The 26361-nt window shown below is 41.6% G+C and overlaps 2 protein-coding genes across 3 annotated transcripts; both read right to left on the bottom strand.

Moving 5' to 3' along the window:
* Nucleotides 1-1286: 1286 nt before the first annotated feature.
* LOC147879662 (pentatricopeptide repeat-containing protein At5g27110-like) lies at nt 1287-5493 on the bottom strand. The gene is made up of 3 exons (XM_087371999.1): nt 4773-5493; nt 4558-4676; nt 1287-4477 (listed from the first exon to the last, which is right to left on the bottom strand). The coding sequence occupies exons 2-3, from the start codon at nt 4609-4611 to the stop codon at nt 1943-1945; spliced, it is 2589 nt and encodes an 862-aa protein (XP_087228125.1). The 5' UTR covers nt 4612-4676; nt 4773-5493; the 3' UTR covers nt 1287-1942.
* Nucleotides 5494-21634: 16141 nt separating this feature from the next.
* Nucleotides 21635-24365, bottom strand: LOC147879661 (pentatricopeptide repeat-containing protein At2g34400-like). Of its 2 annotated transcripts, XM_087371784.1 has the most exons (3): nt 24340-24365; nt 24067-24223; nt 21635-23964 (listed from the first exon to the last, which is right to left on the bottom strand). In XM_087371784.1, exons 2-3 carry the CDS (start codon nt 24185-24187, stop codon nt 21914-21916), a joined length of 2172 nt encoding a protein of 723 aa, XP_087227910.1. In that variant the 5' UTR covers nt 24188-24223; nt 24340-24365; the 3' UTR covers nt 21635-21913. The 2 variants fall into 2 exon arrangements, with proteins under 2 accessions (XP_087227910.1, XP_087227908.1); XM_087371782.1 differs by having other exon boundaries at nt 24067-24353.
* Between the last annotated feature and the right edge of the window lie 1996 nt (nt 24366-26361).

The raw sequence follows: 26361 nt of genomic DNA, 5'->3' as shown, positions 1-26361 counted from the left end.
CCAATAAGGTCTTCCTTATCCTCCTCTTCATCATTATCTTATCAGTAGTATCAGCTTCTACCCCATGCTCCTCCTCATTTGTTTGTATTACAATGATCATTCTAATGACAAGGAACCTCTTATGTCATTTTTGGATATTTCTTCTCATATGTCACATCTCCTAAGTTCGCTAAAATTTTATGATTGCAATAAATATATAAATCTTTTCAGCTCAGTCTTCTAGGAGTTTTCTCTTCAAAGTACTGTCAATGTACTCGTAGTGGCTCCAATTCCTTTTAGGACTTGAGCTGGAGCATGGTTCTACCACAATGATCATGGCAAGTGGACATAGGAGGTCACACGTAACACCATTTGTCATCCACCGTTTCCATGCAGGTGCATTTTTGGCTAGTGATTGCAAAGTAGCACATGCAAACTCCTTGCATCGTTACTTAGCTACCTAGTTACAACACCTTGTAAACATAGCATCCTCTAGATAATATGCTCAAGAGGTCTTATGGAGACCATTCATGACTCTAGGATGGGTTTCATGTTCCACCACAATGGGTCAAGGAGGTACCCAACACTTATGCAATGAACTATGAGCTTTCTCCCATTGGTTTCTAAAGAAACTCCATGGCTCCCATTGAAGTCTGTCTTGACATTTTGCTGATTTGGATGCATCAATGGATTTCTAGCAATGTTCCTACTCTATGCTCCAAAAGTGCATACATGATAGTCAATGTTATCCTCATGGCATCCTCAAAATACTTCCATAATCTTGGTGACAATATCTTTTCTTTCATATCATTGTATTCATCTCTAACTACTCTCTTCCTTAGCTTAGATTCCCACTTTGAAAAATGTCACAATAGAAGGTCTCAATTAAAAAAGATTTATTTTTAAATAATGATTGCAATATGTTAAAGTGCATGCCAAATCTTGTTCTTATAGGCAATTATAACATTGCAGACCCAACTCGTGAACTGAATATTTATTGGATCCATTGATGAGATTTAAAGAAATTTACAATTTCTTGAGGATCATGTATAATCTCCTTGAACCACGCCACATGCTTGTATCAATCTTTCAACACCAAGTTCAGCATGCTGATGCATATAACCGAGAAAACTCACTTTGTAGTAGTCTACCAGCCTAGTTAAAACTCTTTGCATTGACCATGCTGAAAATTTTGTTGTTTTAAATTGCAGAAACACATGATAAAAATTTACTTAACAAGGGATATGTTTCTAGAGATAGTCCTAAAAGGCCAAGTTGATTGCTCATAAATATGTTATCATTCATTAAATCGTCTACATGGTTCACTGAATTGATCATATGGTAATGCAAAATCTAATCATGAAAATCACCACAGGATTGAGCATCATGGGAGAAATACAAAAGTCGCTACTATACAAAAGTGCAGAAATCACAAGAACATGAGATCTGCATAAGACCTAGCTTCTTGAAACTGCAGAATCAGCGTTCACACCAACACCTTTTAGGCAGGAGATTTGCTGTCTTTGTAAAGACAGCTTGCTATGACACAAATCATGATCCCGCCAATTTCATCATCTTCCTCAGAATACACCTCACCTATCTTTGCATCATTGTAGAAGGATGATTTCCAATAGGGACATTGGCTACTGAAGACGCACTAGCCTCACCAATAGTCCCTCCAAGCACACTTTCCTCCATTGAAGGCATGCAGACAGCTTGCATCTTTGACAGGAATAGTTTGCTTCTCTATCTTTGCAGTAGTCCTTAGAAACCTGGAGATTACTTATGGGGGTCCCCCGGATTAGGAGGCACACACTTGCCAGCTTCACTGGATATGTCTCTTGACACCCAATGCAAACGTGGGCATACCTGTCCTCCCTCACTGATGGGAAATACCTAGCTTTGTATAAACATTTTTCTTTTCGAAATGTCTTGCAGAAAGAAATGCACAATACTGCCAATGTCAGTCCACCAAATTCCCTGGCTCCTTCCATGCTTGTTCTTTTAATCTCATTGCATCAACCTTCAAATCCTTTTGCATGCGAGCATCGGCATAGATGTTTGACATCAAAACATAAGCTGCAGCATCTTTTTCATCCAATTGCATTGCATATTCAAAGGCTACTCTTCCAAGCTCCATGTTGGCCCACTTTTGACAAGCACCCAACACCGTATGCCACACCACAATATTAGTAAGGGAAGGTATCTTCCTCACCATTGCTACTGCCTCATCTAATTGGCCTGCACGGCCAAGGAGATCAACCATGCCAATGTAGTGCTCAACAGTTGGAGTGATGCCATAGTGTTTGCTCATGGCATCGAAGTATTCCTGGCCTTTATCCATGAGACCCCTGTGACTGCAAACAGTAAGCACAATAGAGAATGTGACCCCATCTGGCTTCACCCTTTCTCCTCTCATTTTCTCAAGCATATGGAAAACAATTTCACTTTCTCCTAGCTGGGCATATCCCGCCATTAGTGCATTCCACGAGAGAGCATCTCCAATAGGCAGCTTGTTAAACGCTTCTTGTGCTTCTGCAAGAGCACCACTTTGGGCATACAGATCCACCAAGATGCTGCCAACAGAAAGACTTCTTTCTAGCCCCCTTCTTGCAATCTCGGCATGTATCTCTCGGCCCTTGTCTATGGCTCCTATGCTGCCACAAGCTTTCAAGCTGCAAATAAATGTGATAGCATTTGGAGAGAGACCCCTCAGTTGCATCTGTTCGAGACAATTCAGTGCATCTTCACCAAGCCCATGCTTGGCATATCCTGCCATCAGCGCAGTCCAGGAGACTACATCTCGAACCGGCAGCTTGTCAAATGCTTCCTGGGCTTCCGCAAGCAAGCCACATGTGGCATACATATCCACCACTGTGGTGCCAACAAAAAGATCCCTTTCCAGCCCCTTTATGGCTAACAAGGAGTGCATTTCTCGGCCCTTGTCTACAGCTCCTATGCTGCCACAAGCTTTCAAGCCGCAAGCTAATGTGACGGCATCTGGAGAGAGACCCTCCAGTTTCATCTTCTCAAGACAGTTCAACGCCTCCTCACCCAGCCCATGCTCAGCATATCCTGCCATTAGTGCAGTCCATGATACCTTGTTTCGAACTGGCAGCTTGTCAAACGCTTCCCATGCTTCTGCAAGCAAACCACATTTGGCATACATATCCACCAAGGTACTGCCAACAAAAAGATCCCTTTCCAGCCCCTTTCTGGCAATCTCGGCATATATTTCTCGACCCTTGTCTATGGCTCCTATACTGCCACAAGCTTTCAAACTGCAACTAAATGTGACAGCATTTGGAGATAGACCCTGAAGTTGCATCTGTTCAAGACAGCTGAGCGCATCCTCACCAAGCCCATGCTCAGCATATCCTGACATTAGTGTAGTCCATGAGACCTCGTTTCGAACTGGCAACTTGTCAAACACTTCCTGTGCTTCTGCAAGCAAGTGACATTTGGCATACATACCCACCAAAGTACTGCCAACAAAAAGCTGTCTTTCCATCCCCTTTCTGGCAATTTCGGCATGTATTTCTCGGCCCTTTGCTATGGCTCCTATGCTGCCACAAGCTTTCAAGCTGCAAACAAATGTGACAGCATCTGGGGAGAGACCCTCCAGTTGCATCTGTTCGAGACAGTTGAGTGCTTCCTCACCAAGCCCATGCTCAGCATATCCTGCCATTAATGCATTCCACAAGACCTCATTTCGAACTGGCAAATTTTCAAGTACTTCTTGTGCTTCTGCAAGTGAGCCACATTTGACATACATATCCACCAAGGTGCTGCTAACAAAAAGATCTCTTTCCAGGCCCAAAAGGGCAATCGTAGCGTGTATTTCTCGGCCACTTTCTGCATCTTTCAGCTTAGCACAAGCCTTCAAAATGGCCACGAAGGTATACGTATCAGGAAGCACAGAATCCTCTTGCATTTTCTCATAGAGGTTGAGGGCAAGCTCTGATTTCCCACATTCAATATATCCTGAGATGAGAGAAGTCCAAGAATACACATTCCGATCAACCAACTTGTTAAAGACCTGTTGAGCATCGCACATGCTTCCAACTTCAACCAATGTTGGGACAAGGTAGTTCCCAAGAGATCTATGATCTTCAAGCCCACTTTTGCACATGTAGGCATACAAGCGCTTGGTATAAGCTAGGTTTTTCAATGTTCTGCACTTCTGCAGGATGCACGCAAGGTTCTGAACTGAAAGCAGCTGGGGTATCTGTTCCAAGGACGTGAATATCTCCTCTAAGCTGAGCTTTTCCCAGCACCTCTCCTCACACAGTTCTTGTGCTTGAAATGCATTCACCTTTAGTGCAGACCTGAAGCCAACACTGCCACACTGCTCCACCATGCTACGGTCTTGGGCCGAGCGAGTGGATGCCCTGGGACTTTTCTTTTTGTCTTTAACCCGACCCGGATTGTACCAGCCGTCTATCCATAGCAACTCCTTAGTAGTCATATGTTTGAAATATGGAAATCTTTGGTTTGCCTGTTCATGAGACCTGTCAGACTAGCCAATATATAGCATAACCTGTGCAATCATGCACTTCAGAGAAGTCGTACACTTACTTTACTCGCTGGTTGCCCCACCACTGGGAAGGATCTCAGAAGTACATCTTCCATAAACGCTCAGTCTGTTGGACCTGATGCTATCCATAGCCACTCCTCGGTAATTTTATACTGTAAATCTGGAGAGCTACCTGTTGTTAGAGATTCACATGAGACTAACCAATCTACGTCTTTACCGGTGCAAATCATTCAGTTCAGACTCGTCGCACCCTTACATTGATCTCTCGGTTGTCCCATCACTGGAAGGGATAAGTATTTCGTCCGCATGCTCCCGTATCCACCTGCCAAGGATGACACTCACGACACAGATTTGGATCTATGCTTTGATGTCCTCCATTTTTAGGAAGACCCTCAAAAAGTGCATTATGGAAGTCAGTCTCACACAAACCCATGTCCGTGCTGCCATGTTCAAGTAGTTTTCTACACGCGATATTGAAAACCATTTCCTTGTGTCTTGCATATACGAATTTACTCTTGTGTGTTGTGGACTCCACTTCTCATGCTGTCAATGGCAGGCGGTGTGATGGCATAATTCTTACCTCCGTGAGGTATTTAAGCACCCGTTCCATTGCTGTATTTCCAATGGCCTTCTTCCAGTTTCCAAGAGCAACGCTAAGTAAGGAGTTGTGGACTTAAAACCCAAACGGTGGTGTAAAAACAATTTCTAAGTTCTCTCTCTGTCTTTTCATGAGAATCTCTGTGTAATCTCGTGCTTGTTGTCATCACCCTTATATACATACCTGTGTAACGGGAAGCATGCTATCAAACCACTCAATTTGAGTCGTCATCTGGTTGGATGCTCGTGAATCTTTCGTTACAGAGAAACCACATTCACTCTTTGAAAACTTGTTTTTTGATTTGTAGACATCTTTGCACACTCAATATGGTGATACGACACAATGGTATCCAAGTGACTTAATCACTTGAGCATCCAACCGTTTCTCTACCAAGGCATCAAACTCCCTTGTGAAAACTAGCAATCACTCTTCTAATGCCTCAAGGGTTGCAAGCCCAAGAGACCATACTCTCTACTTGAAAAATGGCCTTAGCAGTGTGCAAGGAGTGCATAGATTACGTCAGTTACTTGCAAATAGGGTGACATCAGCTATGTTATTTTCCTTTGAAACAAACAAAAAATAACTTGGGTGTACAACATCAAATATGTGGTCCATTAGAAGGACCAATGTGATTCCAATGGTTGGGCATCGAGTAGAAGTGATGCAACCTACTAATGTGAGAAGCTTTATCAACTCAATACAAGAAAAAAGAGGCAACCTACGTGAGAAAGTCATGTCTAAATGGCATTGTTTTGGCACAATAACACAAGATTTTTGGCAACTAAGCGAGAAGCTTTGGGAATCAACTCAATGCAAGAACAAAGAGGCAACCTAAGTGAGAAAGTCATGTCTACAATGGCATTGTTTTGGCATAATAACACAAAAGTTTCTTCAAGAAGAAGTATGCATGTAGGGTGTGCAGGGGATGCAAAATGTACAACCATCACATCATACACATGCTTGACACAATAACACGAGTTTCTTGAAAGAAGAAGTATGCATCTAGGGTGTGAAGGGGATGTAAAAAGTACAACCATCACATCATACGCATGCTTGGCACAATAACATAAGAGTTTCTTCAAAGAAGAAGTATGCATGTAGGGTGTATAGGGACTACAAAAAGGTACAACCATCACACCATACACATGCTTGACACAACATAGGTCAATAGTCAAAACTCCTAATGCTATCAGTCACTATCTTTTTCCCTCACAAATCATTATGTTAGTGGTTATTTTTCACTTGCATCCTATGAAATTGGGGAGGAGACAGAGTGAGAGCGAGCGAGTGTGTGTGTGTGTGTGTGTGTGTGTGTGTGTGTGTGTGTGTGTGTGTGTGTGTGTGTGTGTGTGTGTGTGTGTGTGTGTGTGTGTGTGTGTGTGTGTGTGTGTGTGTACATGTGTGTGTGTGTGTGTGTGTGTGTGTGTGAGAGAGAGAGAGAGGGAGGGAGGGAGGGAGGGAGCAAGGGGCAAAATGATAAACAATGGTCAACCAACTCCAATCAGCACGATGATGAATCTAGTGAAGTAGAGAAGACAACAAATGCAATAAAAAGTGAAGCCAATGGAGGCATTCCAAGAGGCATTCAAAGACAAAACAACACGATAAGTGGCTCCACCAATGAAAGCATAGAATAACAACAATGGTGAGTGATACAAGAATGATGAAAAACAAGCGCTCTAAAACTTTGAAAAGCCAATGCAACGATGACAAATCAACAAGTGCAATGAATGGGTAACACATGATGGACCAAGGTCAAAAAAGGGAAAAAAAATCATTGAAGTAGTGCTCCAATGGAGACTCAAACCCACAACCATGAGTAACATGACCAAATGTTGTAACTAGCCAAGCCACAGACCTTGGTGGAAGAAGGGATCAGTTTGTATTTAAAGCCAATGTATGGCCAACTAGTAATGTTGGCAAATCTAGTTATAAAGTTGAGTAGGTAGAAATTTTAGGCAACCCCAACAACTATTAGCACATAGGCCAAAGAGGATTAAGACCAAAACCAAAGAGGGATACCTCTCTCATTTCCAATGTATGCATTGCATGAATAAAATGATTATAGCATATGCAACCACGAAGCACTCACTTCATTCATACCAAATATAATTCACTCCACTAATGAAATCAAATTCATCATCGTCATAACCCAATCATAAGGGCGAAAGAAGGTAGTCATCACAAAGGAGCTATAGGATTCAAGGGTTCTAACCTCCAAAAACAAACCGTGATGCCTAGAAGGACCGATGTGGTGTACCTTGACTATGCAAGACTGAAAGAAGGATTGATGTGTTGTATCTTGACTATGCAAGACCAAAAGAAGGCTAGTAGTAGGGGCATTAATGAAAAGTGACTAAGCAATAGTAGTGTCATGAAAAAGGGTGCACTAAACTGGCTCCATGAGAACATGGATGATTCCAAAAGGGGGGGAAATAAACATTAACGCCAAAGAATTTTGGCATTACTCCTAAAGTCAAAGGGAGCCAAACACAGTAAACCCAAGAAGAAGGCCAAAGACCACAAATTAATGGGCTAGCCATAGCGACAAAGGACATCAATGAAAGAAAAAGGAAGTGGCGAAAGAACACATGCAACAAAGGGGAGAAAAGATGCGAAGGATATTGAAAAAATGGTGGAAACAAATTTGGGAGCAAAGATGATGCAAAAGGCCCAGAAGTATAGAATCAAATCAACATGGCTTGGAAGAAATTTTAGAAACCGAACTTGACAATTTCCATTGGCCAACTAGTGGAACTTCCTCCTCATGGTGCAAAGTTCTTTGACATGTTGTTCATCAACGAGCGACCAACTCCACAAAGACAACAACCACAAGGGTGGAGCTGACCAAATTGGTGATTTGGGATGAATAAGACATGATTGATGTCAAAGGTCAGAATCATACAAAACAGTGTAACATCTATTTTGGGTATGTAACATTGGTATCCGCTTTAAGTTCCCTCAAAAGTTCATCAAAATTATAACTTTTTCAAGAAAAGGTTATAATTTGCAGAGCCAAAATTTTAAAACTTCCTAAATTTATGCAATTTTCATATATCATGCCTACAAATTAATAAGGACCTCGATTACATTGCAAAATATCAGTCTATTTTCTATAATCTCAAAGTCTAAAAGGTTTTTCCTTTGGTTGACCTTTTTATTCCTTTTAACGGAACGCATGATACGTCTTAGGTTGTTGCACCAAGTAGCATGTCCTACTCATTATGGTCCAAACTAAACTTTTCACTATCACATAAAGCACATTAAGCATAGAAAAATATTTAAAAAATAATAAAGTAAACTCAATGCCTCCTTTCTTAAGAATAGTCAAATAATACAAGTTCACAAATGTCTCAAGAACCCATATTCAGACTATATGTATTCACAAAACTCTCAATACAAAACAAAAGTTTCAAGAACCCATATTCTAACCATACATATTGACCAAAAACTCTATAGAAATCCACATATCTCTTTTTATCAATTCTGATAGATGCAACATTTAAGTCATATTTCAATCTACTCATTAGAAATACATATCTTCTATCTACTCAATTATACCATATGTTTCATCTAAGTCATCTCCATGAGCCTCCTCAATTTGGAATTTTCCTACTAATGTTTCACTTGCTTTCTCTTTCTTGACCTCCTTGACCCAATTATTGGCTAGCTCGCTTGCCTCCATGAAATTGATTTAAATGTCTCTAGAGGTTGGGGCTTAGGTGAGGCCGTTACCACCACTGAGTTTGTATCAAAATTTCAACCTTTCAATCCAAGATCTTGGTGTTCATCAAGAAAATGATGAATTGCAATCAATCTCTTCTTTATGTAGTCACTTTAAACTTCATCTTTCTCTACCACAATTACATTTTGACCCTTTTCAAAGCACATACTATCACTGTGCTTGGTTCATTTGATAATAGATCTATGAGCTAATTTATGAGGAGTTGTGGTTTTTTATATGGATTCAATATATCTCCATTCTTGCCCATTCTAAAATGCCTAGGTTTCTTTGACACAAATAGGAATATTAAAATGATGAGTAAAAACTTGCAGATGGAGGAAAATTGATGTGACTAATAACTTTTTTACTATCTGTAGACCAATATCCAAGGAAATATTCTCCATGGTAGAGGTGAACCAATGTCCCTTCAACAGCCTCACATTAGGCTTCATGGGGGCTTCATCCTTCAACATGCAGCAACATTCTAAATTTAATGTTATTATAAGAAAAAACACTAACCATAACAATTGACAAAAAAAATCTTTGAATTTTTGTGTGACCACATACTAATAAAGATGATCACATGCATCCACAACATTTATCATTAATCACACTCATCACGACCCCAGATTGTAAGTCTACATTGTAAGTCTACATGAAATATTACAACCCACCAAAGTGTTTCCATTATAATTATCATGAACTGCTAGAGCAAACTCGTGAACTCATTTCTTTGTAAGGGGTTTCATCAAATGTAGAGCCAAGCACATCAAAACCATAAGGTATATCTGTAATAACAAGTGTGTACTCATTCTTTGGTACTCTCTTTGCCAATTAATTACAATCACCATTGATCACACGATAAAAATTTGATGGTCAAACTAACAACTCGTCAGTGAGAAAAATAGATTGTTGTCATATCTGATGCTCCTTTTCTTTGATAGCTTCATAAATGAGCTTCTTGAATCTTGTAGGCATAATGGTACTCTCAGTACCCTTCTTGATATGTCTTTAAATATTATTGTCAAAACAGCAATTATATCTATTTTGAGCATCATAAATTTTGCAGTGTAAAAGATAAGTATCATTAAGGTTTGCATATTAGATTAGCATACCATGCTTTTAAGACATTAAAATATGGAGCAAGGATCTCCATTTTTCGACTCTCAGGATACTCCTCCCGAAATGGATTACAATCTAGAATGTTCAATTGCTAGATCATTGATCTTGCATTTTCACGTATCTTTTATGCTAACATTGAAACACATGTATACTTTATATTACTTTAACAAAAAAAAGTTTCTTGAAGCATTGTTAAAACAAATTAATAAAAAATCAAGGAAGCCTCATGAGAAAAATGAGAGATGTTTACTTACTCAATCAAACTCATTGCCCATTCCTTCAAGAGATAGACCCCTAGACACAACTCTACTAAGCACAAACTTAATGAGAGTCTTATCTTTTATTTCTTACATACTCTTCCATGCTATGGCTTGAATCTTTTCAGGTAAATCCTTCAATGTGTGGGTGTCTTGCTTACTTCCTTTAACCGTGATTTCCCCCCCCCCTTTGACTTCTAAGTTCTCCCACTTTGTGAAAATTATATTAATAAGATCCCATACTTTACCATTGTGGAATGCAATTTGGAACATTCCACCCCAGGCTTTGAATATGCCACTTGGCCTTGACAGATATTTAATGGATGCAAAAATCCTTATCTCATTTAACAATGACAAATAAAAATCTAGAGTGATGGAAGAACGATCCTCTTTAAGGATTGTAACAAACTCATTGTCATATAAGCATGCATGTTCAATCCATGACATTGACTTCCGATAGTCATTGTCATTGTTTTGGTCAAAGGCCAACAAATTCACCTCCTTGGTAGTCAAACCAACATACACAATACAATTACATGTAGGCTTATAATAAAGATTGCATAGAAACTTAGTATCTAGCTTCCTTTTTGCTTCTATTGAATGGAAGTCTCTAAGGAAAAAGTACTTATAATCATTTGCCTTGCGATGATCAAAATACTACTTGTTGCTAGGATGTTGCATTGAATCTAAAGCACAATGAAGTTCGCAACTTGTGCATGGGGATTTTCATTTATCCTTGACTTCAAATTTTCAACATGAATTTTATGTATTTCTTGTACATCTAATGTATGTAGGCCAATGGTAGGATCAACAGGCGGTCGAACAATCTGATTGATCAAGAAGAATGTTTGACGATCCACAAGGTTTTCTTTTTGAATTTTTGCACATATTTTATTTTGAGATGTATCAAAAATACCATCTCTAATATCTACCTCCGCTAATTGTTTTTTGTTTAGTGTTTTCCATTTCTATGTGTTCCATTCTCATTCATTTCTCTTTTTGCACCTTTGACCCCTTTTTGTTTTGTTACATTTTCATGCTTGTCAATGGCTAGGGTCTCCACAACAACATCCTCATCGGACTCATCTGAAGGAACCTTACTTGCAACCACAAGTCATTTTTGTGGGAGCAACATGTTTAAATCATGCCAACTTAGTCCATGAGAGCCTAAAAGAGGGTGCTATGAATCCTTGTGAACCTGAGGGAGTGACCTTTTTGTGGTCTCATTCATGCTAGGTACGTGTTAAGGCATTAACAGTACGTGGAGTTAGTGCGAATTCTTAGAGACAAGTACCCGCAACTTTCAGTCCATCAACGGTTGCAAGCACACATTGTATATCCATGAGACCAGTGTCTCGTGATTATTTTATGCATTATTCATGTATTCGGATTCCACAGAGATGTCACTTTTTGTATTATTATGTCTTTGTGTGTGTTCCATGTGCATGTGAGTATGTACACAATGTATCCCATAGAGCCTTCCACTTAGGGCGTTACACATTGGCGACCACAATCAAACACAATTTTTCACATATGTGGGGTGGGTGTCAAGTCCCATGGCACACCAGTCATATCCACATTGTGGGGTGGGATGGCATCTGAGTCAACCACAACCTGCAATTTTGGTTGCTGATCTGCAAGCTTGCATTGACCGAAAGCGATAGCAAATTAGCAGAGTGCTCGAAGAACTCATTGTGGCGGCGGTGAATACAAGGCTGCATCACACTCGATTCAATCATCGATGTTTTGACAACAAATTGGCTCAAAAGATTTGGCATCTACATGCGAAGATCAATTGTATGTCTGGATGAATCACTGAATTAACCAACGGCATGCATGTGAATGAGGTCACAACATCCCTTGGATCAACTAGTTCCAACAACGAGGCTGCCCTGGCGGCCTAGGCTGTCTATTTTCATTGACAGAGATCCCTTGGTGGAGAGAGATGTTTCACAGAACCTGCAAGATGTTGCAGCAGGCATTCTGTGACATGGCAAGGCCCAATTCAAATAGGAGCACCCCACAGGATGAGGTGAGGGCACTCCGCTCTTTGCAAGGCAATAGTTGAGTTTAGTATCTACTATTTGCCCTTTTTCACATGGTTGGCGAGTGCTAAGGGAACCATCTACACCAACTGCGGGACACATCTTGGTGGCGGTATGAGGTTTTGTTCATCACTTTGCCATATTTGCTAGTATGAGGTGGACAGGTTTCATTGATACCAAGCCAACCATTTTTGAAATACCTTGGAACACATTGCTCATACTTTCCTAGTTGCATCATCAATGAATGTCACATAGTATTCAGCCCCACCTAATGATTGTGTAGGCATGGGACCACATACATCTGAATGCACCAGATCAAACTTTTCAAGCTCTTTCTTTTTCCTTCTTTTATGGGCTGATTTAGTCTACTTCCCATAGAGATAGTGCTCACAAAATTCAAAATCAGAAAAACTCAAATGCGGTACATAACCCAAATGGCATAAGAGTTTCATTCCATTCTGGCTCATGTGCCCCAACTGGCAATGCCACAAAGAAGTACTTGCTTGCTCGGTTATTGCAACATGAAAAATGCTCTACTTCATGAGTTATGGACAAATGCCAAAGTACCTAAGGTCAATGAAAGCAATTGGCATTGAGAAGCGGTGAGTTTGAAGTAGTGGTTGGGTAGCTTTAGAGAAGACACTTGACTAGATGTCCTACTCTTGTGCATGCTACCCCATGAACAGGAAGACGTGCTCATGGAGGCACACTGTGGAGTGGTAGGAGGCCACTTTGCAGGAGCTATCATGGCCAAAAAGGTGCTACATGCTAGTCTGTGGTGGCCTACACTACAGAAAGATGCCTGTCGATTTGTGCTGTAGTGTGATCTTTGTCAACGGCTTGGTCAACCATCGAATCATCGAGATTGCATACCTATGCACCCAGTGCTACCTTTGGGACCGTTTCAGGACTAGGGACTAGACTTCATGGGTCCTTTCAACCCCATAGCCATGCAAACTAGGAATTGCTATGCACTTGCAACCACAAATTACTATACCAAATGGGTGGAAGCTTTGGCTCTATGGGATAACACTGCACGTTCCATAGCCAAGTGCCTGTATAAGGATGTATTCTTTCAGTTTGGTTGTCCCATCGAGTTGGTCAGTGTTTGCGGGAAGCATTTTGTGGCTCAAGTTGTGAAGGAGATGACTTCATTTTATATTGTAATCCACAAAAAGTCATTGTCATACTGTCCGCAAGAGAATGGCCAGAAAGAGTCTTCCAACAAGTAATTTAAGCGGATCACCACTTTGCTAGTGAATAGCCATCACACGGATTGGGACACGAAGCTACCATCCACAGTATGGGCATACCGCACTTTGTCCAACGTGGCTACAGGTCTAACCCCTTTCAAGCTTGCATTCGGTATGGAGGATTTCACTCCCTTGGAGTATGTGGTGCCGAGCTTCCACATTGTGGTAGAAGACAGGTGGTAGAAGACAAGCTACTTCCGCAAGAGTCGATGGAATTCCAACTGAATGTGCTGGAGCAGCTGGAGGAAGAATGGATGGAAAGTTATTACTTGACACAGGAGGTTCAAGCAAGGAGAAAAATGAGACTGGAGTTGGCATCAAAAAAGAATCTTATCAAGAAGGGAAAACTAGTGCTACTCTTCAAAAGCCGCATGGAATAGATGCCAGGCAAGCTGATGATGTCGTGGTCTGACCCATTCTGAATCTTTGAATATTGCATCCCAACCTAATTTTATTTGGCAGATCTTCAAGTCCAGGTACTATCGCTTCCAGTGAACGGGCTCCAATTGTTGTTACGGAGATATCATCGATGCCTTAAAATGCACATTTCTTGTGGCACCTGAGGTACTTATTTCTTGGATCAGAGTGGGAGCACAGTATCTGATGATGGGGTCTAGCAATCCATGTCATGATGGGCACTTAACTGCGAGTGATATCTTGAGTTTGGTGTCAATCATCATGCATGTCTCAACCATTGCCCCCTGAAATAAGCTAAGTCCAATTCTTCCTAGTGTTCACTCAGAGTGCCTCGCATTTGCACTCCCTCATTTGCTCTATTGCACTCTCATTCTTAGTGTTCTACTCATCTCTTCATCAGACCTTCTCTATCACCTTCTTCCCATCTTGCCATTAGCTCTCACCCTCATGGGTATGGCGCTTGTGCAACTCAACACCTTGTCGCCAATCCTAGCACTTAATGATGAAATCATCGCCAGGTGGTTGAGACAACTTCGCCTTCAAAGTTTTTCTAGCATCGATTGGGCACTCATTGTCATCCACTCAGAGACAGTACAGCTATGTAAATAGCTTGCTCGAGGGGATCGGGTATAGACATTAGATGGGCCGCGCACTTTGACGGTGGAGTTGATCTATGATTGGCTATCCCTGCCCATGGACAGGGAGACACAGAACTTCCCCATGCTAGGCTCCGTAGCGATGGTGGTGGAGTTTGTAATACCAGTCAGAGGAGAGTATCTCCTCAGCAAGCATAATAGCATACAACTTTGAGAGGGATATCGTTGTCTCTTGGAGGCTTTGTTCCTACAGGCAAAGACATATACCATGTCCATGCATACCCAAGGAATTTGGTCATTGGTAGAATCACAGCTGAGGGCATGGGCTTTCATTTTGAAGGACAGACTTCAAGCAGATGCATCATGGGTAGCAAAGGCAACAACACAGGAAACACCAATGTCGACCAAGGTTGGTCAGGTGCTCAATCTCCTATTCCCCATCACAGGTGACATAGAGGTTCCCCTATGTCTCAGAGCAGTGATCTCGTCTTTGGTACTAGACGGCCCATGAATGATGTTATGTGCACAGCAGAGGAAGAGGAAGAGGGACTGTGAGGGCAAAAGTTCATTGCAGCCACAGATGCCCAGTTCGAGTGCCCCTTCATCCATAGCAATCTTAGTGGCTCCAGTGCTGCCCTTGCCCCCATCTAGCTCAACACCACCGATCTCAGAGGCATTTAGCACTCCACGACCAATCTTAGTAGTAATCAATACTCGACCTGTAAGTACCATAGGAGTGACATAAAGTGTGACATTGGTGGCCAGCGCTATGGAGTTGGCACGGACGGAAGGAATTACTAGTAGGCTTGCGGTGACCAGTCAGTGGCTAGTGAGGTGAGTACTTTTGCAGTTTCCTCCAGTATTAGATCTATTTTGGGAGAAGTGGCAGGTTTTGGGGACTCTCTCTGACAATGGTGAGAGACAATTTTCAATCCACTTGCACTTTGACCATGGTGGTGACCATGTCAGCAGCAGCTACCTCGATGGTGTCTACACAATTGGTTTGCTCACTGCCTGCCACTCCAGCATTGTTTGTCACGGCTAGGTCCTCTCCACCAACTTTGTTTTTTAGGCCCTCGACAGCTGTGTTGCAATTGGCCTAGTTGGAGGATTACAACCATTTTTTGCTAGGGTTGTCAAGACATTGGGCAGCGCGACAAGCTGATATCGTGCAACTGGAGAAGTTGTAGAATGAGAACGAGGCATTGCAAACCTAAAACACTGCACTCCAAATTCAAGTGGTGCAGATGCAGTAGAACAAGATTCGACTTCAGACTCTTTAAGAGCGGGTACAAGATGCAAAACGGGTCGGACACCCTAGCATAATTTTTGGCGACGGTGCTCGGCCTAGTGGCAGTCAACGTGGACCATCTATTCGACTTGCTAGCCACTTTACAAGATGAGATGAGATGGCGGAAGTGGGATGCCCAAATAGTGCACTTGCAATGCGTCTTAGTTCTAGAGACCTGCCTGAGTATCACTCGACGGCCCCCAGATCTAGATGCAAGTGGTGGAGCAGGTGGTTTCTCAGGTGAGGGTGCAGAAGTTGATGTAGAAGGAACAAAGATGAGCTGCACTCTAACCCCCACTGTAATTGGATCGTAGCAGGGTACTACCAAAGGTGATGGGCATGCCGCAGATAAAGGCAAGGCAGTAGTGGAGGAGATCGATGCTTCATGGGAGGATAGGTACAATGCACTTTCGGAAACCGGAGCCCGTGCTCTCAAGGTGCGAACAACCCAAGTCAATTGGCTCAAAGAGAAGATGCGGAGGTTGTGCTTCTGGCTGGAATGCACCATGCATTCTTTTGCGCTTATCTTACCGCCTCATCTGCCTTGGTGGAAGGCAGTGGATCAATTTTTGAGATTCATTATGTTGATCGCCATACCCCTTTTCCACCTCTCCCAGATGCTCCCTCTCTTTGGCCACACGAATTTGAGAACCCGACGTCACTGCAAGAAAGGCAAGACTTCAATCCGCCACCAAGGGCAACCATTTGTGAGCAGATGTCCATGGGAACAGTCGTCTACCAGCTTGGGTGGAGCCCTTCAGAGAAATCGAATGCAGTGGTGGTGGCTGGATGCGTTGTACTTATTTAATTGGTTATGGATCAAGCGTGTTTCATGGATATTTTGGAAATCTACTTGCACAGGTTCTCTGCCTTAGCATAGCCCAAAATGATTGTAATGCACTTTGCACCGCACTAACCTGATTTGTCATCAAGCCACAGCAGTTAGTGTGGATCTTTATAGAACACCATGAGTGCCATGTGTTAAGGCATTAATAGTACGTGGGGTTATCACTTAGCGCGGATTCCTAGAGGCACAAATACTCGCAACCGTTCAGTCTTAGCGGTTGCAGCCACATGTTGTATATCAATGAGATCAATGTCTCTTGATTATTCTGTGCATTATTCACATATTTGGATTCCACAAAGATGTCTCTTTCCACATTTTTATGCCTCTGTGTGTGTTCCATGTGCGCGCAAGTATGTCAACAATGTATCCCGTAGCGCCTTCCTCTTAGGACATTACAATATATTGTGTCAGTGCTTCTAGGCTTCACATTTTCCATTTGAATGCTACATCCCTTGAAGCTCGTACATCCTTCATGTAGACTACTCTGATTTGCACTCCTAGTGTGTCCATGATGTTGGTCTCATCCACCTTCTTCCTGTCTCCTGATGGTACTTTGGTCAATGTTTCCCTCCCTAGTCTTTGGTCTCTTGATTGCCCCTTCTTTGAGTTGGTTCTTATCTTTACTTTCCTATCTGGTGCCTTCGCCATATAATTCAACTTTGCACTGTCTTGACCCAGAATATACTACCTTTGAGAATGCCTTCATGCACTTCTTCGCTTTTGGCCTTCTCTTGATTGTGCGTAGTCCTTGGATGTGGTTCAACACTCTCCCCACTTAATTTTGGGACCGATTGCTTTGCCCTTTGTTCCTCCACTTCTTTGTTGATCTATTATTTGTCCTTCCTCCTTTGATTTTGCTCTATTCTTGTGGTTTTTGTCCTCTAGCTCTAGTTTGGCCTATGCTTTCAGCCCATCCTTTTATGGCCCCTCTTGGTACCAACACTCTTCTTAAGGACATATAGTTCTATCATCTTCTTCTTCACCACCTACCTATCATCCTTCTTTTGGTCTCACTTAATCGGCTGTGCTCCTTTGGATTGTCTCCACTTCATTCCTTGGTTAGATGCTCGCCCATGGGTGCTTTCAAAATCTAGAACCCTTTCATCTTTGGGACACATTATTTCTTTTCCCTTCCATTATCCGCTTCCATGAACATGCATTCACAAAGTTTTCCTTCGGTTGCCATTTGTTGTGAGCTCTAAATGGTCCCCATTCTGCAAAGTCGGCCTCTTTGGCACTTCCATGGCTCATGGTGCATCCTTTGGAGATCGTGATTCTTCATGCATCGGCACTCCCATGCTTTAGCATTATTTGACATGCCATATCCTTCTTACCATCTCCCCTTTTGTTTGGTTTGTGGGTTTGCACCCCTCAAAGCCCCTTGCTGTCACCCTTCGAGTCTTGAATAGCCCATCACTCTTTCATGATGTCTTTACTCCTTCGTTCTTTGTCCTATCAGGTTGCATCCTTGGGAGCTTTCTTGATGGCATCTTTGCACCATATGAAGACCCTTAGTGCTTGATTGACCCCACTTATTCTCCTTGATTTCCCTAGGGTTCGTGATTCTTGGCCACTTCGCATTTTCTCTTCACCCATTCCATTGACCATTGACCTGACCTTCATTCTTCCTTTTGACCTTGGACCTTTCATTATTGCCTTTCAATTTTGAGCCATGTCTTTAGTATGTCTCATTCTATCCAACGGTTTTGTCCTTCATGTTGTTGTTGCTGCTTTGGGATGTGATCACAATTGCAATACACACAAGGAAGAAATCTTCCATTAAAATCTGTCATATCCTTTTGTTCATTGCTCCTGCCACTTTGAATATAGCTTGCGCTGAGCAGACTGCTCCTCCAACTTCCCTCCCTTTTGCTCCTTTATTACCTGGGGTTTTCTCAATCCCATTCCTCTTTGGATCTTCTTTTCTCATACCACCTACCTTTCTTTGGGTGGTAAATTACCAAAAGGGATCAATTGGATTGGTAGATACTACAATTTGGTGTATATGGAGTAGCTTATGCACTTCTTTTCTTCTTTTAGCTCTATCAACTTTGTGTACATGCTATTCCTCCTGCCATCTGGCTGTCTACACTTGACTCATCACTTTAGGGATGACTTACACCCTCTGTGGCCTTGTCATTCTCTAGAACTGCTTCATTTCTATTGCATTCCCTAGTTGTCTTCGTCTATCTTGCATCCTTGGGCTGGTTTGCATGCCATTGAATGGCTCCATCTTCAACTTTGTTCCTTCAACTTGCTCCTACCTCCCTAGTTCCAAACCCTTCACCTCTTAGATTCAAAGGATCCCTAGCTTGTGACCATTTATCTTTGTTCCTGATGTTGTTTGAGTGGCTTCTACACTACTTTATGGGCTTTCAACTTCGGGGTCTTGTTTTACCTTAGCATCTTGAAGATGGCAATATTTCTTATAATGGTTTATAGGGTTTCCCCTTCCTATCCTTGTTTATCTCCATCTTGAGGAGTTGAAGTTCAGCTTTCCTCTTAGACCCGATTGGTACTCCTTTTCCACCCTGTGATCTTTCCTTGACTTCCACCTATCCATAGCTACCTTTTCTATACTTTCTTTTGTGAACTTTTATATATTTCATCCATACATTAGTAGGCAATTCCATTTGATGGATAGTGGCAAGTCTGTAGAGCTAGGATTGTGCCTTGGAGCCAAATGGGCCAAAGAGGATTGTAAAGAATAAACGAGGCAGTTTAGCCACCACACGATGGACCACAAGAGACATCCTATTGCACCTGATAAAGATCTAGATGAAGAAGAGATTTTCTGAGAAATGAATTGGATAAGAAAATACAAAGGGTGTAGAATGAATTGAATGGAAGTAGTTAGCCCCTTTGGGAGATAGTAAATAGCTGGTGTATACTACCCACCCACAATTACAACCAATCACTCCTACCTGTCCATTACTTGGGCATCTAAACATCCCTAACACTCCCAATTTTGACTAATAAAAGACTACCAATTTTTTGAAAGGACTGAAGATACATCAATGATTGGATTTTGGAAAGTGATCCCTCTACTTTCAAGCTCATACGGGTGAGTTAAAAGTCCGTCTTTAATTTCCAAATCGACTGGTTTTGCTCCTTGTCCAAAAAGATCTGTATTTTGAGTTACACAATGGGGATGTAGACCTACAACTTATGAGAACAAGGATATGATTGTTAATTTTTTAATTGGAGGAGAGGGGGGGGGGGGTCACTCTTCATAAAACCCATATAGCATGTGAGAGCAAGCATGTATTAAAAATACTCTTGTTCTTGCATTTTTACATTTTCTCATGTAATGGATTAACCCTCTCCTTTATGTATACATTTTTCAATCTTAAAATTTAGACACCCCTCCATAAACTACACTAAGTTGCTATTTTAAAAATGACCACATGTATGTAAATAGCATGTAAGTCCCCCTATTTAAAAAATTACCCCTCAATGCACTAACATGCTACGTTACATGTTTATGAACAACCCCCCTAAGCTAGAGCCATGCTGAGCTAAAATACTATATATAGCCATCCAAAACAATTTTGTTATATTAGGACTCCATAAGCTTGCCATGCCTTGTACGAGCAACAATAGATGATAGGACTACTCTTTCTTGGACAAGCAACAACAGATGGATCTACATGAGCCACAACAGATGGATGCACATTAGTCACATCCATACAATGGATCCCCTTCTTATTCATAAATTGCACATGAATCCCCCCCATATCCAATTCAATGCTCCTTCTAGTCTCATGGATGGGTACCAAATGAGCAAATGTGCTTGAAAAAACCCTTGCCTCCAAAAAGTTTATTACACTGATGCCTCTCTCTTTTATCAAAGTGGGATTACTAGAAATTGTGCAAAGTTTTTAAAAATTAAACAAGTCAAAATAAAATTGAATGGTCTCTCCTACCCTAAGTATTGCATACATGTAAATACTAAACATATGCATTTTGGTACATGGGATATTAACATTGAAATCTTTCTTTAATCTAACATAACTTTATGAGTAATCAATTGCCTTGTTGAGCTAAAGTGCAAAACAATATTAAATCACTCTTTATATAGGCTTTTTTTGTTTTGGAAATGCCTCTTCCAAAGGTAGGCAATTGGCCATGATGACATAGCTCAAACACCTTGACAAATCAACAATACAATGGTATGATAAACATCCATCAAACTTTACCCCCAAAAAACACAGCCTCCAATCTTGCTACGCTAAAGATGCCATGGTAACCTTGAAAATATGGGTTTCATGATTTAGTGCAACCAAAAAAATAGATGGATCACAATAGTATTGAACACTTATTCGTCAAAACTAGAGAGAAAGTGTGCAAGTACATATGGATAAAGTTTTTTGTTATGGTAACGTTAATTTTGGTGATGTACAATATATGCATTCTATTGCTACAAAACGTATATAATCTATAACAAATAGTATATCAAATAAATCTTATTTTTAAATTGATCAACTTTTGTACACATATTTTGCTTCCCTTCGAAATTTAAGATGGTTTTGAAATTTGTGTTTTAATTTATGATTCTCATTCGTTCTTGAAGTGAGATATGTCTTTGGAGATGTTTTAAAATGTCCAATTTCTCTCATACGTTCATATTTCTATCATTAAATAAATATTCTATATAGGCTCAATACATTGCACATATCGTATTACAAGTTTGATGATGTGCACAACAATTCCATTATCTCAGTCATGAAAGTCATAACCAAATTGAACGTCATGGGAGAATCTCTACTAAAAAAAATTGCAAGCACCACATGCACAAAAATCACCCAAAAAAAATCAGACTCAAAATTCACCCCCCCTTTTTGGTAAAAAATTCACCACCTTGTAAAGGCACTTCATTTCTAGCAAATTCAAAATTCACCACCTCCTTTTTTGCAACAAACTCACCTTCATGTAAAGGCAACTCTCTATAACACAAATTGTGTCCTGCTCACTTTTGTTCTCCTTTAATAAACACACCTTTGAACAAATTGTGTCCTGCTCACTTCCATTCTCCTTCGAATAAACACACCTCCATCACTTTAGTACACAACAATTCCAAAAACATTCCCTCTTGTAGATACACTAGGGTCACCAATAGTCCCCAACAAGGACGTGGAAGCAGTTGAATATTTTCTGCTTCTTTGATATCAATGCCATTGCCACATGGCACTCTTCCAAACTAGGAGATTCTCAATAACATGTATGGGTGTCCCTTGGGTGTACTGGTTATGGCACATGCAACAGCCAGCTTCCACATAACCCATCTTTCTTTGCATCGGCAGATATGTCTCCTAACACCCAATGCAAATCTGGGACATACCCTTCCTCCCTCACTTTGAGGGGAATATCTTTTATATTTACATATATATACTTGCGTTGAAATTGTCTTGCCTCTCTGACCAGAAAAAAATGCATAATACCACCAACATCAGTCCAGCAACTATGTCCTGTCTTTTTCCATGCTTGTTCTTTCACTCTCAGTGCATCAACCTTCTCCTGTTCCATCTGCAAGTGAGCATCTGCATAGATGTTGGACATCAAAACATAAGCTGCAGCATCCTTTCCATCCAATTTGACTGCATGTTCAAAGGCCAGTCTTCCAAGCTCCACATTACCCCACTTTCGACAAGCACCCAGCATTGTATGCCACACCCCAAGATCAGGATGGACAGGCATCTTCTTCACCATCGCTATGGCCTCATCTAACTGGCCTGCACGGCCAAGGACGTCAACCATTCCAATGTGATGCTCAATACTTGGAGTGATGCCATAGTCTTTGCTCATGGCCTCAAAGTACCTCTGGCCGTTATCCACCAGTCCCGCGTGACTGCATACAGCAAGAACAATACAGAATGTGACCCCATCTGGCTTTATCCCTTCTCCTCTCATTCTTTCAAACATATCGAAAACAATTTCACTTTCACCAAGCTGGGCATATCCTGCCATTAGTGCAGTCCATGAAACCTCATCTCGAACTGGCAGCTTGTCAAACGCCTCCTGTGCTTCTACAAGCGAGGCACATTGGGCATACATATCTACCAAGGTACTGCCAACAAGAAGATCCCTTTCCAGCTCCTTTGCGGCAATCTCGGCATGTAATTCTCGGCCCTTGTCTATAGTGCCTATGCTCCCACAAGCTTTCAAGCTACAAACAAATGTGAAAGCATCTGGACTTAGACCCTCCAGTTTCATCTGTTCAAGACACAGCAGCACATCCTCGCCAAACCCATGCTCGGCATATCCCGCCATTAGTGCAGTCCATGAGACCTCGTTTCGAACAGGCAGCTTGTCAAACACTTCCCGTGCTTCTACAAGCGAACCACATTTGGCATACATGTCCACCAAGGTGCAGCCAAGAAAAACATTTCTTTGCAGCCCCTTTCTGGCAATCTCACCATGTATGTCTCGGCCCTTGTCTATGGCTCCTATGCTGCCACAAGCTTTCAAGCTGCAACTAAATGTGACAGCATTTGGAAAGAGACCATCCAGTTGCATCTGTTCAAGCCAGTTTAGTGCTAACTCACCAAGCCCATGCTCGGTATATCCTGCCATTAGCGCAGTCCATGAGACCTCATCTCTTACTGGCAGCTTATCAAATGCTTCACGCGCTTCTGCAAGCAAGCCACATTTGGCATACATATCCACCAAGGTGTTACCAACAAAAAGACTTCTTTCCAGCCCCTTTCTGGCAATCTCAGCATGTATCTCTCGGCCTCTTTCTGCATCTTTCAGCCTAGCACAAGCCTTGAGAACAGCCACAAAGGTATACTTATCAGGATCTACAGAATCCTCTTGCATTTTCTGGTAAAGGTTGAGGGCATGCTGCGATTCCCCACATTCAATATAACCCGAGATGAGAGAAGTCCAAGAATACACATTACGATTAAGCAACTTGTTAAAAACCTGCTGAGCATCGAACATGCTTCCAACTTGGACCAACATTGGGACGAGATAGTTCCCAAAAAATCTATGATCGTCCAGCCCACTTTTGCACACGAAGGCATACAAGCGCTTGGTATAAGCTAGATTTCTTAATGTTCTGCACTTATGCAAGATGCATGTAAGGTTCTGAACTGAAAGCATCTGGGGCATCTGTTCCATTGACGTGAGTGCCTCCTCTAAGCTGAAAGTTTTCCAGCCACTTTTCTGCGCTTTAAATCCATTCACTTGTACTTTAGAGCTCAAGCCGACCTTGCTATACGTCTGCAACGAGCTCTGATATTGGGCCTGACTAGTGGAGGCTTTGGCCTTTTTCTCCAGCATGCCGTTAACCCGACCTGGATCGTGCCAGACGTACGGTTAAACACTTAAATACCCACGTACAGGAAAAATTCATCTAGGTTTCTCAATTTCGACAAATTTGAAGAATACGGCAGTACCTGAACCCGAGAATTCCTCCACCACTGCTCCGGACGCCATCGGAGAGGTAGCGGTTGATTGCCTGCGTAGATGAGCTGCCAACCACTCGGGGTGTAGATCTGCACGCACATAGTGCTGCATAGTTTTGTTGAGGTTGCGTCAGATCATGAAAGGGATCTGACGCAACCACACAAAATTAAAGAAGATGAATTCTATTCAAATGGCCTGCCCAAAGCCTGTTAGATTCTGTTAAATTCTAAGGAATTGAAGTGTATGTGAGGGAGTGATCTCACCACTAAATGTAATATTTTCCTGTCTGTGGTATGAATTTGCTTGCGCTTGTCCAAATGTGATCTAATATATTGTTGTTGGCGTTTGTATCAGTTGATTGGATTCCATGAATGTTCTAAATGTGGATGTGCTTGTCGTAAGAATATTGAGGTTCATATTGAAGTCTCCGAGCACGTATGTGTTGTTTTGTGGAAGTGTTGAAATTTTGGCTGCGATTGCTCTTGTTGTCTTTGTTTTTCGGGTCTTTGTTGTTGTATTCATGGATTGTTGTCAACATCTCTATTCCATTTTCATTGTGCTTTTCAACGTGCAAAAGCATGTGTTCTTTTTGGTAATATGTTGCAATTCCATTTCTTCCATCTCTACATGTGACATTGAATCCAGGGAGTTTGTCTGCCCCTCATGGGCTCAGTCAGCTCGTAATATTTAAAATTGTTTTTCCAAACGGATGGCAGTAACATCGTGTTTGTGGGATTATCTAAGAAGATCCATGCATCCTTTGTAGGGCTTGCTTAGCATAGATCTCCACATAAGAGTACATCCACTCCTCCAAAGGGCTACTGGTGATTGTGTTTTATCTCGCGCATGCGCATGTCCATTGCGATGAACGTGTTTTGATCGATTAGTGAAACTTCGTCAACTACTACTAGTTCCACGTGCTTGTACTGTGCTGATAGTTGTTGCAACTTGTCAAATGAGAAGCTTGTGTAAGCCGATGTTAGAAGAGGCAAGTGTAGTGCAGAATGGATGGTTGCACCCCCTATGAGGAATGCTGCTCTTCCAATGTATGCCAAAGGGACTCTGGGAAGTTCAACGTCATTTGACCTTTCTTTGTGCTGTAATGTCGCATGAGGGCTTGGACAATACGGAGCAATGTGAACTTCTTTCCTATCATTGCATTGCCATTGAGAAACAAGATTATTTGCTCATTATTTTCAATTCATTTTTTGAGAATCAAATCCTCGAGTAGGAGTATTAGTTGTTGTGTCAATTGTCTGAGCCTGCAATAAAATTCTTTGTTTGGCATTGTTTTGTACGTGAACTTCATAGTCGATGTACTTTCTCATTTTTGACATTGTTAATCGAGTTCAAAAGCTAGCTCCATGCCTTCATGAACATTCGTGGTTTCAGAATCGCTTGATGTAAATGTAACCACGACATCGTTACCAGTTTTGTTTGTTTCCTCTGTTAACAACTTGTTGTATTGTTTTTTGTTGTGCTCTATTGCTTGTTTGTTTTCTTTGTACTTGTCGTGCCATGTTGGATGTGAATCATCGAGCACGTGGTCATGGTAAGTATAGGAGGCATAGTTCGCGGAAATAGTTTTTAGGGTCCTTAGCTACATTGTAATTGTTGAAGTGAATTATTTTAGGACATTTCCTCTTGCGCAAACCTTTCTTGCCGTTAGTGTAGTATGCTATGTAGTCTGTCAGGCAAAGGTGTTGCATGCTTTCGACATGATTAGTGTACCTTTTTACTAGTCTGCAAAGAAAATGTATGTACTTTATGGGTCCTTTTGCTCTAACTGGAAACATCTTTTCAACAATAGCGTCCAGTCTTCAGGAGCACTTGTGTTAATGTATGCAAAGTTTCTAGTGGTGCTTTTCAGTGGCAGAGATAGAGGTACGTAAACGGCTTGTTGTGCGCTAATATGTTATGTGTTGAGGATAGCATTGCCCACCTTGCATATTCTTTCTGATGCAGGCCCATTGGTTTCTAGGCACGTTGTCATTGCTTCCTTTATTGCTTGTATAGTTGCCTTGTCTGCTTTTGTTATGTATGAGGTGCAGCACGCTGTCGCACTGTGAGACTTCAGAACGAGCTGTATGTCAATGTTTGCATTCCACAGTCTAGTTATTCGTGGGTTATAGTTGTTTGTGTACAAGTCTTTTGATTGTCTTTGCAACATCAATGTTGGTTGCGTCACTCTCAAAAGGCAATAAATGTCTCGTTTTCTGTCAAGCCTACCTTAGCCAAGAAACTCTGGCAATCTAAACTCATAGTGGAAGTATCTACCAAGGCCC

Source organism: Dipteris shenzhenensis, chromosome 33, assembly GCF_047967505.1.
Source record: "Dipteris shenzhenensis isolate YYH24624 ecotype China chromosome 33, Dip_SZ_1.0, whole genome shotgun sequence".
In the NCBI taxonomy this organism is placed as follows: domain Eukaryota; kingdom Viridiplantae; phylum Streptophyta; class Polypodiopsida; order Gleicheniales; family Dipteridaceae; genus Dipteris; species Dipteris shenzhenensis.
This window is presented reverse-complemented; position numbering and strand designations above follow the sequence as displayed.

What these genes read in the sequence shown, in the direction of transcription:
- LOC147879662 (XM_087371999.1), bottom strand. Translation starts at nt 4,611, where the DNA reads ATGGAAGATGTACTTCTGAGATCCTTCCCAGTGGTGGGGCAACCAGCG. An exon ending in TGGGGCAACCAGCGAGTAAA is followed by an intron (nt 4,478 to 4,557) that starts GTAAGTGTACGA and finishes TCTCATGAACAG; the next exon opens with GCAAACCAAAGATTTCCATA.
- LOC147879661 (XM_087371784.1), bottom strand. Translation starts at nt 24,187, where the DNA reads ATGCAGCACTATGTGCGTGCAGATCTACACCCCGAGTGGTTGGCAGCT. An exon ending in GGAGGAATTCTCGGGTTCAG is followed by an intron (nt 23,965 to 24,066) that starts GTACTGCCGTAT and finishes GGCACGATCCAG; the next exon opens with GTCGGGTTAACGGCATGCTG.